The sequence below is a fragment of the Pelodiscus sinensis genome, chromosome 5 (assembly GCF_049634645.1).
Source record: "Pelodiscus sinensis isolate JC-2024 chromosome 5, ASM4963464v1, whole genome shotgun sequence".
In the NCBI taxonomy this organism is placed as follows: Eukaryota; Metazoa; Chordata; order Testudines; family Trionychidae; genus Pelodiscus; species Pelodiscus sinensis.
This window is the reverse complement of record NC_134715.1, coordinates 26,993,831-27,007,428: the sequence shown is the minus strand read 5'-3', so window position 1 is coordinate 27,007,428 and position 13,598 is coordinate 26,993,831. Positions and strand designations below refer to the sequence as shown.

General features: G+C 38.8%; 1 protein-coding gene across 3 annotated transcripts in view; it reads right to left on the bottom strand.

Annotated features, from left to right (window-relative positions):
• The window catches only part of GSTCD (glutathione S-transferase C-terminal domain containing), a 128,524-nt gene that overhangs the window by 24,075 nt on the left and 90,851 nt on the right, over positions 1-13,598 (bottom strand). For all 3 annotated transcript variants that reach the window (XM_075929687.1, XM_075929688.1, XM_006119312.4), the window contains 3 exons: positions 5,069-5,184; positions 3,309-3,353; positions 223-351 (listed from right to left, as the gene is read on the bottom strand). In XM_075929687.1, the coding sequence (XP_075785802.1) occupies positions 223-351; positions 3,309-3,353; positions 5,069-5,184 (290 nt within the window). The remainder of the gene's footprint in view (positions 1-222; positions 352-3,308; positions 3,354-5,068; positions 5,185-13,598) is intronic.

Here is a 13,598-nt window from a genome sequence, read left to right as displayed (position 1 = left end):
TCACTCAACAAATAACTAAGAACAGGATGATAATATTATCTTATTGTCTAAGTCTAAAAAATTCAAAGATGATTTCCTGCTAACAGAACAAGAGTTTGTATAGCATCAGAAATGCCTGGCTTCATAATACCAAGTATGGGAAATGTTTTTGAATATACTTAGTCACCTTCAGAAAGAAAGCATTTTTTTCTCAATAATCAGTAGACACTTTCAACCACTTACCCCAATATTAAAAGTTCCTTTAAAATAGTCCAGGTTTGCTTGAATAAACCAAATGTTGTGCAATCCTAATTCATCACTTCTGTCTTTAGCACGTACCAGTGACAACTCCTTATTTTCTATCAGCACCACCTGGATTCCATATGCAAGAAAATAAGTCAGTAATACTGCTCTAAAATCAAAATAAAATGATATTTTCAATACAGTACAAATATTTTGATGCAAAATATTTATTTAATTTCTTGAGACCAGTGAAGAGACCTCTTAAAAAGCAACATTCTAGTGAAATAAATGGAAGGTGCTCAATATTTACTAGTACCAAGTGACTGGCAGATGTGTCTGGTTTTTCTAAACAAAATTTTTTTCTTTTTGCAGTCAATTTCCACAACTATTTGGGACTAGCTAAACTTTTATATTCTAACATTTGCAAATGTTAGAAACTAAAGATACAGTGCTGGTAGGAGGTTGTTTTTGTGTGTGAGAGAAACATTGTTTTGTAAAAATACATTACAGAAACATGTTTAATGACACACTATAATACAACTTACTAGTTCCTCTTTATCTCCTGCACTAAGTTTGACATTTGAATATCTAACCTTCTTTCTCTAAAAATCAGTGCTTTCAGTCAAGAATTGACAGGGATTATTTGTTGCCCTGAAGTGTTCTTGTGGATTCTGCAGTTTCAAACATTGTTAGTTTGCTCCTTTCACAACCAAGAAACATACAAATATATGAAAAAAATCACTACATACTTAATATTTGCTGTTTTGATTATAAAAATACTCAAAACTGTATAACATCAGTAGACTTTTCAATTAGGAATTGCTTGTAGGGATATAAAATCCCATTTAATTGGTTAACCGGTTAGACAGAATTTTTAATCAGTTAACTGAGTAGAGGGGACAGGAGCAGGGCTGGAGCGATCCTCACCCCCACTGTGAGGGGAGGAAGGGGCTAGAGAACCTCTTGCCTGTGGCAGGCCCTATGGGCCTGGAGCAGCCCCTTGCCCGCCGTGGCAGGAAGCTGCTCCACCTCCTATCAGTTAACCGGAACCAGAAAGCATCACCTGTTAAGCTTACTGGTTAACCATTCAAATCCCCAATAGTGGATTAAAACATTTCCCTGACAACTACTTTACAGAGATAGCTTAAATTAACCTTCAATTCTGTAACTCATAGTTTTGCTTTGTCCACACCATATACCAAGCCAGATGATAACATCTTGTTCTTTTGATGTAGCCTTCCAAACTCTATCACTTTTTAAATGGTTATTCTTGATGTAATCTCTGTCCTATTCCTTCACTTTGCATGATGGCTAATCTGAGCTAAGGCACTGTTAGAACAGAACATACTAATACTAGGACTAATTCTTAGCTCTTTGAAATATAATAAACCTGGAAGGGATTTAACACAGCAATTATATCCAGTATAAGTAAATCCCATTGTTTTCAGTTTAAACTCATTTTTACTAAAAAAAACCCCCAGGTTTTACAAAAAGTATTATTTTTTTCCTCCAATGTTCATTCTACGTTTGTGATTCTCTCTCTCTCTCTCTCTCTCTCTCTCTCACTCTCACACACACACACACACACACACACACACAGTTTTAATGGGAAAATACAATACACTGCATGAGATACATGTATTATGACAATACATTAGTCTGTGTATATGCAAAGCTGCCTGTTGAAGGAAGGCTCTGGATTAGTCTAGAAGATGTGCACAAAAAACAAGCAGGCACACACACAAACTCTGAAGTGCATGCACATCAGAATGTATTGATAAATCTCACACCCACCCTGTATACATTTCAAGCTGTTAGCAAACAATGGTTAAAGGTCTGACACACTAAAATGGGAAGAAAATGAAAATCTGAATCAAAATATGGTTCAGCACACACGGAAGTATTCAAAAGTTATAAAAAAACCAAAAACATAAGAAAAGGATGAAGTTGAGTGTACGTGCTGTAAGTAGCATGGCTCACTTATTAAATGTAAATATTTATAGACTAATAGTTCTAAGTCTACAACAGTAAACTGTTTATGCAAATGAAAAGCTTTATTTGGGGATTAGGAATATATCGTTTTCTTAAAGTCAGAGGTGGCATTGTGTTTTGAGTTCTGTTTTAGTTCTGCAGCAAACCACACTGAATTCCACTCATCAAAGTATTAATCTATTGATTACTTTTTCCCTGTCTTTCCATCTGCCCTCCCCCCGATATTTTATCCAAAAAATTAATAGTTTTATGCCAATATTCACTTGTTCACACCAATAAATGCCCAGGAAAAATTAAATAAAATTAAAACGGAAAACAAAGGGCTCTTAGACTGCATCTAATCTCCACGCAAGTTTGAGGAAATCGAGCGGGTGAGTGGCTACAGGTTTTAGTTCCCAATGTGATTTTTTTACCCGAACCCTGTTGCAAGTGGCTAGAAGTGAATCAACTCTTTGAGGTTCACTTGGAGCCTCAAGAATTGCTGAAGGAAACATCCTCTCAAGATTTAGGACAGGGCTGCCTTCACTAGTGCATGTAATATATGTTGGTTAGCCAGACTTCTTCCCACATCCTAGGATTGGTTGCTTTTCCAGAGAATATTCAATTCAACACTTCAATTCAGCAGAGAACTTAAACATGTACTTATGTGCTTTGCTGAATAGGGATAACCCACAATTCTGCAATACAACAAATACTGATGTATGCACAAATTCAGAGCCCCTCACTAGAGTATATATGTAAAGCCTCTATAGCATTACTGTTAGCCGACTGTGATTTCCATCAGGCCATCCTCACTGTTCCAAAGATATGTTCCAAAAAACTTGGACTTATAGCAAAATGACTTAAGGTGAGGATTTTTTTCCCTGCAGCTGACTTCAATGTGCACAAATTGGGGTTTTTTTTGTGCAACTTAAGAGCGAGAATGGGAGGACTTATAACCATCAGTTCCTACAAGCGCCAATGACTTTAGTGCGGAATGGATGTATACCAAGGCAACTTATAGGGGGGACACCCTGTAGTGGCTTTTTTTTAACAAAAGTTGTGAATGATCAAATACTGATGATTGCATTGTCTGTAGTTTATTGAAACTTTACCTGACATGATGGCAACATGTGAGCAAGAACAATTCCTACATGGCCCTGTGAAAACCAAAAAAAGAAAGTCATTCTTCAATCCTCATGCAGCTGACCCCCTTCAAAAGTGACAGTGACTTTGTAAGCAACTCAGATTACGAAGTTTGTAACTTTGCCTTGTGTCACAAAGTGGCACTCACAAGCACCAACCTTTCAACTTCCCTTGAGGTAGCTCTGCAGACTCCCTTCTCAGTTAACTCTCTTCTGAACTTTTTAAATAACTCTGCACAGTTCAAAGTCCCCTCTGGTGTCTACATTGATTCCAAACATACCCCCAAAGTAAAATCTTTTCCTTCTTTCTGCTGCAGCCTTGAACTGTCAACCAAAGCTCTTCACTCTCTTTGCATCAGCCTTCCTTCCTGGAGCTGGGTTCGGTTCGATCTCTACCATGGGCAGCCTGCCCTACCATGCTATGCCTCTAACATAGGCAAGAAAAGGCACTGCCTTCCCAAAAAATACCTATGTGCCTCAGCCACCCAGGAAGGCTAGGGCTGAGACAGCCCATTTCCCTGGCCACCTGGGAGGGTTGGGGCTGCTAGCTAGGAAAGATTGGGCTGGGACTGGGTGGGGCTTGGCTCCAGAGGAGAAGATGCTGCAGGAGTGGGGCCTCAGGCAGAAGGACTGGGCCTTCACCCATCACCCATTATCTCTACCTTTATTGTTTGCGGCATTCACCTGAAGCTACTTTCTACAGCTTTCTTTTGTAAGCTTTTGTGTTGCTGTTGCTGCTCCTACTTATAGGGTAACCAGATGGTTTCAAAAAAATACCGGACACACTTGATCTCAGATTGGGGGGGCAGATTGGGGGGGGGGGGGGGGGGAGACGAGACCGGCCAGTGGGAAGCAGGGCTGGCCGGGAGAGGGTTGGGGGGTAGTGGGGCTGGCCGGGGAAGAACCAGCCAGCGGGGAGCGGGGCTGGCCAGGTGAGAGTCGGGGCTGGCTCGGGGATATGGGGGGAGGGGGGGACCTGCTGGCGGGAAGCAGGGCTGGCCAGGAGGAGATTGGGGGGAGTGGGACTGGCTGGTGAGGAGTGGGGCTGGCCAGGAGGGGAGCGGGGGTAGGGGAAGTGGGGGAACTGGCAGGCGGGGAGCAGGGCTGGCCTGGGTGCATGCAGATCCCAGGGTGTTTGTTGCCCATCCCATACACGTTTCCGGCGGGGCGCAAGGGTGAGTCTGGCCCCAGGGATTCCATCCCACCTCACCCCGCCCCCCTCCTCTCTACTGTGTATTTGCGTACTGATATTTATGATCATAATAAAACGTACTTAATTAGAAAATACCGGACATTTATATGTCCGGTATTTTCTCAATTTCTTTCACAGACAGAAAGCTCAAATACTGGACCGTCTGGTTCAAAACTAGACACCTGGCAACCCTACCTACTTAGCCAACTCCCCTCTCTAGAAGCACACTTTCCAGGCCCCTTGCTCTGATGGGAGCTTCTCTTCTCAGGAGCATCTGGCCTCTAGCATCCCCCTTAACAGGACCTTGGCAACTTTATCAGGTTCATTAACTAATAAGCTGCCTAGAAATATCATTGTTTGTAGGGTGGTCTGAACTGTCTTGTTGTCTCTTACAGAAGCCTGTCACAGGTAGGCTGGTCCCTGACAGCCCTGAAAGAATGATCCTCCATGATCCTATTTTTTGCAATCATGTCCTGCTGGAATTGTAAAAGATTAAAAAAACAATAATGTTGCACTATATACAGAGAACATACAATACCCCTCCACTGCAAAAATCCACAATCACATCTCCAGGCTTAGATAGTTTTATCACCATGGACACCAGATTGTTCAACTGCTGCTGTTTCCTCAGACCACGATCACCAGACATCTTTCCTGAGGATGAAAACAAACAAAATAAATTAATGACGACTAATTTTTATAGCTATTCCATAATATTTGTAACTTTTTTAACAGTTATAAGAAAACCAGAACCAACAATTATGAGATTTTCAAAGCTGTCTAGACAGTTTAGAAAAATAATCACATTTGGCACATTTTAAAATCTCAGCCTAAATATTTTGAACTGTTCCATTAATTGCTTTAGCACATTATGGAATTCTTTCTTCACGTTGTTCCTGTTAAGGCACGCAGATGGCTTTGTACAATTACACTTACAAATGGAAATGAATTGTGATATGGTAATCAAATCCTTCAACACAACCTTAAAGGGCATTTTCACCCAGTGACTCAGGCTCAGAAACAGAGATTTGTCTCAGATCAGAGATTTTACAGGAGAAAAATCACGCGAGTTCTTTAAGCACCTTGTTTCAGACTGTTTCACTTTCACTCATATTGAGTGCACTGCAAGTAATCCCCATTTATTTAATTATTCTATTTGTAAATTAAGATGTTACTTCATAGCTGTCTGCAGAACAACTGGAATGCCCTACCTTCATACAAAAGAAAACTAAAACCTCAGTGCTTTCAACAGTACTTAAAAAAGATGAAATGGCTTCTTGAGATATAATTAATTTGTTTGGTTAGCATTTATATAGTCCAAACATGCTGTTGGCTTCAGTGAAACTAATGACGTTTGCGGACCTTATTATTTGTTAAGATGAAGAAAGAGACCATAACATCCCTTTTCTTTGCTCAGAAAAATATTTGGAACTGTAGATAGACATTTCTAGTAGTGAAATTGTCATTTACAAGCTAATCATTGAGGTAAGAAGAAAAGGTATCTAGGCAACTTCTTTTTTTCTTCTCATTAAATTTTCATGCACATCACATGTCCAAATCTTTGTTCCACATCCTCTGAAATATAAATACAGGGCTTTCTTTGAGTTCTGCAATGTGGTTGAGTATGTTAAATGCTGCTGATGCACCGCAAGCTTTTTTGGACCCGAACCACTGAATGGTTCTGTCTCTATTTTTCTGCAACATTCTTTGCTTATCTATTCTACAAAAAATAAGCTTCTGTTCAGATTTAAGGGAATAGTGTTTTAAGGATAGCTTATTATAAGAGCAAAGTAACTAAGAATAAATTCTAGCATGTTTCCAAAAAAACCCGTAAGCTTTCTGCTCATTGCATCTGCAGGAGCAGCTCCTCTTTCCCCTACCAAATTGGGGCAATGTCTTTCTAATTAAATGATCCAAATTTATGGCCAGGTTACTTATTAGAGATGTAAACAAGTAGTTAGTCAAAGGGTAGGATCAGAGGCAGCAAAAGGCAGGAAGCAGGAGCTGGTGCTGGAGGGAACCAACTTAAAAGCCAGTTCCCCCCAGCACTGTCTCTGCAATGCCGCCTTCCTTCCCCTCCCCATGCGTTGCTGCTTCTATCAGAGGCAGCAGCACAGGAGGGAGGGGGAGCAGGGGAGGCTGCTGCAAAGTAGCAGGAGAGGCTTCTCCGGCAGCAGCTCCCGTGGACAGGGGCTGCTGGACCCGGTGTGAGTCGGGACTGAGGAAGCCCTGTTCAGTCTCGGTTCGCTCAGGGTCCAGGAGCTAACCCCACTGTGCCTCTGCAGTTTAAATGTAGTAGGAGCCAGGCAGCCTGTGCGCCTGCCTCTTACTACATTTAAACTGCAGAGCCACAGTGGAGATAGTTCCTGGATCCAGCGCGAGCCGGGACTGAGCAAGCCTTCCCTTACTGACTAATCGTATAGTCAATAAAAATTTTATCAACTACACGATTAATGAATTACCCGCCTGTTAACATCCATATTACTGACCATGACCAAAAGTATCACAAAGTCAATAGATCTACTTATGGTGGAAGAGTATCACAATCTTTTTCAACAGAAATATATTTTTCAACAGAAATATAAAAGATCCACTTCTTACAGTAGCACATTCTATGCTATCTATGCAAAGACAACAGAAAAAAAGGCTGCAGGAGATGGTACAATGAGCAGTAATACTGAGATGCTTACAGTAGTCATCTATAAATAAAGATATTCTGTGTTTAAAGTATTCTTTCAGTAATTCTTTCAGAGTTTATAAATAACTTGAAGCTGCCTAGAAAGGAAAGTAAGAGCTCAAAAATTACTTAGTGAGTCAGAGAAAGTATTTTGAGAACAGTGACTAATTTCAAAATGTTGAATGTTTATTTCTATTTTTAGTCTGAAACCGATGTCTGAAACTCCATCCATAGCACATTAATGAAAGAAAATGGCTTTAAGATCCATTCCTGGCTTGGCTAGAACCAATTTTCTTGGTTTTGCAGAACAATCTGAGAAAATGCTGCTGTTGATGAAAGGGTCTTCAAGTAGTCCCCTGGCATGTAATTTACCCACCATGGGTAATTTTATTTTTCCCAGCCCGGCTTCCCAGAAACTTGAATGTAAACATTATTACCATTTTTGTTGTCATTCAGGCATTGTCCTTGATTTCCTGAAGAACTTGGGCCTTACTTTCAAAGTTAAGGAAGAGATTTAAAACAAAAAAAATACATACAAGCATTTTTGCTCCGAAGTCAGAAAAATGCAAAGAACGTCTGATTATTCTAATCAAAAGTGGTAGCTCCAATTTTTAACAGGAAAACTAGTGCCGGGCATACCATTTTATCCATTAGTTTGGACATCTGATTATGTTTTTTCATTTATCTTTTTTAGCTTAAAGCAATTAATCACCTCACACGATTTGATTTAATTTAATTGTGCATAGAAAAAGATAAGAAAAATAAATCACATTTCTGTGTTAGGAACACAGTGTTGTGTTTTTTTAAAAGCATTCCTATGTGACATCATACCTCAATGAATTATTCTAGCATTTGCAGCTTCTTGATAGGAAGTCAAAAGGTAAAACACAACCTCCAAAAATATACTGACAAATATTTTTCCCATTTCTCCAGCTGCCAGATACTGACACATGGGATGGATCACTTGATTACTGAACTATTATGTTCGTTCTCTTTGAAGCATATGGCATTAATCTTTGTCAGCAGAAAGGAAACTGGGCTAGATGGACCATTGGTCTGACCCAGTATGGCTGTTCTTATGTTGTTATATAACAAAGAGAGACTCAGCTACACTTTCCAAAAATGGTCATGAGTAACACGCATACAACTTTCCTTTTAGGACTGAAAACCAAACAACAGCCTTTTTTTTCATATTTTGACCGTGCTTACTTAACTGTTGATATAAAAATCCAGAAAATGTATAAAATGTTAAGATGCTTGCCTAGTAAAACAGTCTTTCCCTAAGTGTAATTAATTGAACTAAATCATGAATGCCTAAATACTCCTATTCATCTATTCTTTTTCAGTCTTCACATAATCTAGAACTACTATTATCATAGAATATTATCATAGAATATATATTTTTCTTAAAGCCCAATAAGACAGTCTTTAACACTTTTTTTCTTTGAAATGTATTCCTACAAGGTGAAACCTTCTTGAAGAATGTGACCTTTTCTCACAGTACATTACAACACCAAAATAAAACATATGTCTCTTTTGTAAAACTCTGCTTGACAGGTTGCCATGCATGCTCAGCAGGTTGGATTTTTCTTTTTCATTTGTGATCAAAACCAATACCTCTGGATTCATCAGTTAAACATTGTTATTAATCCAGATTCTGTGATGAGGAATATAAAAGTCTTCATAGTATTAAATGGCCTCTTGGTTTGGCCTAGAGAGTGCTGGAAAACTTAAATTTGACATCATTTTTTTGATACATTAGAGGCTATGTAAACAGTCACTAAGTGCAAACAATCACTAACTGCCAAAATATATCTTCAGATTTTCCATATATGTTTTGATTTAATATCACTTTTGTTTTCTTGATAAAGTAAATTTGAGATCTTAAGCCTGTTTCTTTAATTTTGAAATCATTTACACTGAATGACATTTTATATGCAGTGCTGCCGAGTCTCACAATTTTATTCCAAGTCTCACCATAGTTTTCTTAAAGCTCTAGCTTCTGGATTCATTTTTTTAAAGTAAGTTTCTTGTCCTTCTAGTTTTGGAGTAAAGCTTGAAAACATGACCCCAGTGTAACCTAACATCTCAGAAACCAGAAGGCAAATAAAAAGATCCCCCCCCCACACACACACATTTGCATATTTTATAAACTGCATTTTTTTTAACCACAACTCGTGATTTTTTTTTATATTTGATCCTGGTAATGTTGTACACTTAGTTATTTCCTAACACGTAACCTGTGTCTCTCTCACCTTGAAGATTTTACCTCACAACAGCTGAAGTCAAGACTAGCCATGCCTGTCAGCAGTTTCTACAAACACATCATTTGTCATTTCAAGCCACATCCACAACCCCTTACAGTAGTTTCCATGCAACCATTAAACAAAGCATCATTCAATTAGACAATTCTGCCAGGTGCTTGATGAAAAACCAGAGCCCTGCTGACATTTAGCTGTAAATAAAAATGCTTCCTGCTCAGAAGAAATACCACTTCAGAGTGTTCAGTTACTTCGGTGCTGGGTTTGGTAAGTTGCATTTCACTAGAAACATTTACACTTTGTTCCTGATAAAAAATATTGACTACGGTGATAGTACACCAGAATGTGCAACATATCTGTCTGTGTACATAAACTGAGAGATGGGGGAAGAAGATGAATACCATATCAAAAGGTTAGTGGCATCCACTGCCTGGATTTTAATTATGTATCTACTACTTGGTACAACAACCTGATCCATTCAAAAAGCAAAAAACCTGTCCTTCCGAAGTATTTTATAAGCCTGAGCTTTAAGCCATTTCTGGATCCACAACGTGGCAAAGAGTTCAGCAAAGTCAGACAAATCACCTCAACTTGCCATTCATCTCCTAAGGCAGTGCAACTCTGTACTGACTCCAAATGCAGGGCTGTGCCTTTTAGATTTTTGGCAGTATATTGCTTTCACTATCTATGTGTATTACCTTCCTGTTGCATAGCTTTATGAGATGTATCCTGATTTTAGGATACTCTCATAAGAAAATTAGGGACACGTGGTCACGATGGAATAACTATAAGGTGGGTGCATAACTGGCTGAAAGACCGTATTCAAAGAGTAGTTATCAATGGTTTACTTTTGAATTGGGAGGGTGTATCTAATGGAGTCCCAAGGGGATCAGGACTGGGTTTAGTCCTATATTTTCATTAATGACTTGAATAATGAAGTGGCAAGCTGGGAGGGGTTGCAAGCACTTTGGAGGACAGCATGAGAATTCAAAACGACTATGGCAAAAATGGAGAACTGGTCTGAATTCTACAAGATGAAATTTAACAACAAGCTCAAAGCATTTCACTTAAGAAGAAAAACCAAATGCACAACTACAAAATGATGAACAACTGGGTAGGCAATAGTACTGCTGAAAAAGGTCCTGGGGTTATAATGGATCACAAATTGCGTATAAGTCAAAAAGGTGATGCAGTTGCAAAAAAAGGTCTAATCCTCTAGAGTGTGTTCTGGAATGTCATCTGTAAAACATGGGAGGTACTTTTCCTGCTCTAATCAGCACTGGTGAGATCTCACCTGGATTTCTGTGTTCAAATCTGGGTGCCACACTTTAGAAAAGATGTGGACAAACTGGAGATTCCAGAGGAGAGCAAGAAAAAGGCTAACTGGTTTAGAAAACTTGACCTCTGAGGAAAAGTTAAAAAAAATTGGGCATGCTTATTCTTCAGAAAAGATGACTAAGGAGGGATCTGATAACAGTCTTCAAATATGTTAAGGGCTGTTATTATAAAGAGGATGAAGATCAAGGTCAGACAAAAATTAGTGGGATTTGTCTGCAGCAAGAGAGATTTAAGGCAGGTCTATGCTAGGAGCTAAAGTCAACCAAAATTATACAACTGCAGCTTCATGGATGATGTAGCTGGAGTTGTATCTTAGGTTGACTACCTGCAGCATCTACACTGTGCTGGTTTGATGGGAGAAATTCTCCCACTGACCTGCTTTCAGCATTTCATTCCAGTGGAGTACCAGAGTTGACAGGAGTACATTCGGCAGTCAATTTGACAGATCTTTAGTAGACCCACTAAATCTATTCCTGCTGGATTGATTGCCACAGTGTTAATCCACTCAGGAGTGAAGACATATCTTCAGATTAGATATTAGAAAAACTTTCTAATTATAATGGTAGTTCACCACTTCAGGTTCTTATTAAGAAATCAGTGATGGTCCAGATTTACTTGGCCTTGTTCAGTAAAGGAGACTGTACTTGACGACCTATCAATGTCCCTTCTACTTATTCCTTTCTGTGAGTTTATAATTCCTCTATGGCTGTTCATGCTGCTGATGTATTAAAAAGGAGAGATCTTTATCTCCGCTAATATGCCTCGTATCAGGTTACATATTTTGATGTGCAACAACTCTCTGGAGGAACCTGCTCACCAAAGTAAGTAAAAGGTTCACAAATTGCCCTGTATTGAGAGAATCAAACGGAGAATTTGGAATGGTACAATTGGGTGGTTATTCTACTTGATAGATGAAGATTACATTGATGTATGGAGTGATGTCACTATCCAGCAATATAGCTGCCTCTTGACCTTGAAAAATATCTAACTCTTTGTTGTTAAGGGAATAACAACATTGGAAGGAAAGAAAATCTACAACTGAAAATTGCAATTCTGCGTCATGTCCAGACCTCCAAGTCTAACACACATTGAAGCTAAAAACAATTCAGTTTGACATTTTAAATGTAATTTTAGAGGCCTATAAAGATACAAAATAGACTGGAAAAATGCAAGAGGGAAAGCTTATATTTGGACCAAATGTCCAGGATCAGAAAAGTTATAAATTCTTCTGGGCTTGGCAGTAGTAAGAATATACCAGAATAGGACAGGAATATAGTGTAATTTTGGAACTACAAGAGTTCAGATTCATACTGATAAAATCAAAGCCAGACACAAATTTCTAAAAAGGCTTTACTGATTGCAGCATGGTTTTTTTTTTGAACAATCTAATAAAATTAACTTGTAGTACAAATTAATTTTCAGAATATCTTTCATAGGATATTAAATGAAAACAGTTGCAATCCTACTGAATTTTTACATTAATATAATAATTTGTTAAACACTTTCATTTATAATGAAGAAATAGCTCTGGGTTTTCACATGGGTGACATTACATGTTCATTTTTTGAAAGTAACATACCAGGGTTATACACACAAAAAATACCATTTTGTAGATCACCCAAAACAAACACTTCCACGGGCAAAACTTAATGGTAAAAAAGAACATTTATATCACAATAAAACATAACATGAATCTTGCTTTGCTTTTCCCTTTGCTATTGCTTATTGATTGTCAATTTCAGGGAATTTTCTGATTTAGCTTCTTGTACACTATATTTATTGGTGGATTAAGGCAGTAGTTTTGAAGAAGGGCTCAGCACTGGCTAACAACTCACTTTCAAATCAATGGTAAAACTCCCATTGATTTTAACAGAAACAAAGAGAGGCCAGTGCTTACCATTCAACTTGTTTAAACAAGTTAACTCTTTCATTTTTCAGTATTCAAGTTCCATTGGGATCAATGGTGCCATAAAATGTTGCTTGGATTCAGGGAAGCCAACAGCCTCTATAAGCCCCAGGGCTAGGTGGGGATGATCTGGCTCTGCGCTCATGGTGGGGCGGGGCCTTAGGCAGAAGGGGCAAGGTTGGGTACAGCCAGTCCTCCATGCTGCTTGGAGTGTACCCCACACACTACCACCACCAAAGACACATGGAGTGTGCGACTATTTAAATGGGTGCGGGGCTCCAGCGGCTGCCAGAACTGCAGTATCAGTAGTGACGGCTGGGAGCCTGGACCCCTTTGAATCGCTGGGCCACAGGAAAACTGCCTCCTTCCTTCCTCCCCATGTTGGCAGGCCTGCTTGGATTGTTTTATTACAAAGATGATCAAAATGGGAAATAAGTGAATAAATAAAAACAGTAATATTAATTGAGAGACTACTTTTTATTACTCTTCTGCTCTCGTCATATACTCTCAGAGCAAAAACATTATACAGAAAAGAGAAGACTCATTTGTGTCTAAAAGGGAAATCACTTTATTTACACCCAGAAACTTAAAAGAAACACAACCTTCCAACTTAACTACCAATAGTTTGCTATTTTATAAAACAAACGCTTGCTAAAATATGCCTGTTGCGTGCAGACAGAAAATTATGCTATGCATAAAAATATCAACCTGCTTTTTAGGAAATACTTCTTCTTAATATAAATAAATTGATAGTTTGAAGTACCCAGTCACTGACAAAATGATCCAAAAAGCTCTGAAGTATGCTTTTTATGAATAGCAGTTTATGATGATGTACTCGGGGAACTATGAATGCTTTAAAGTCCTGCAAAGCCAGACACTTTGTCTA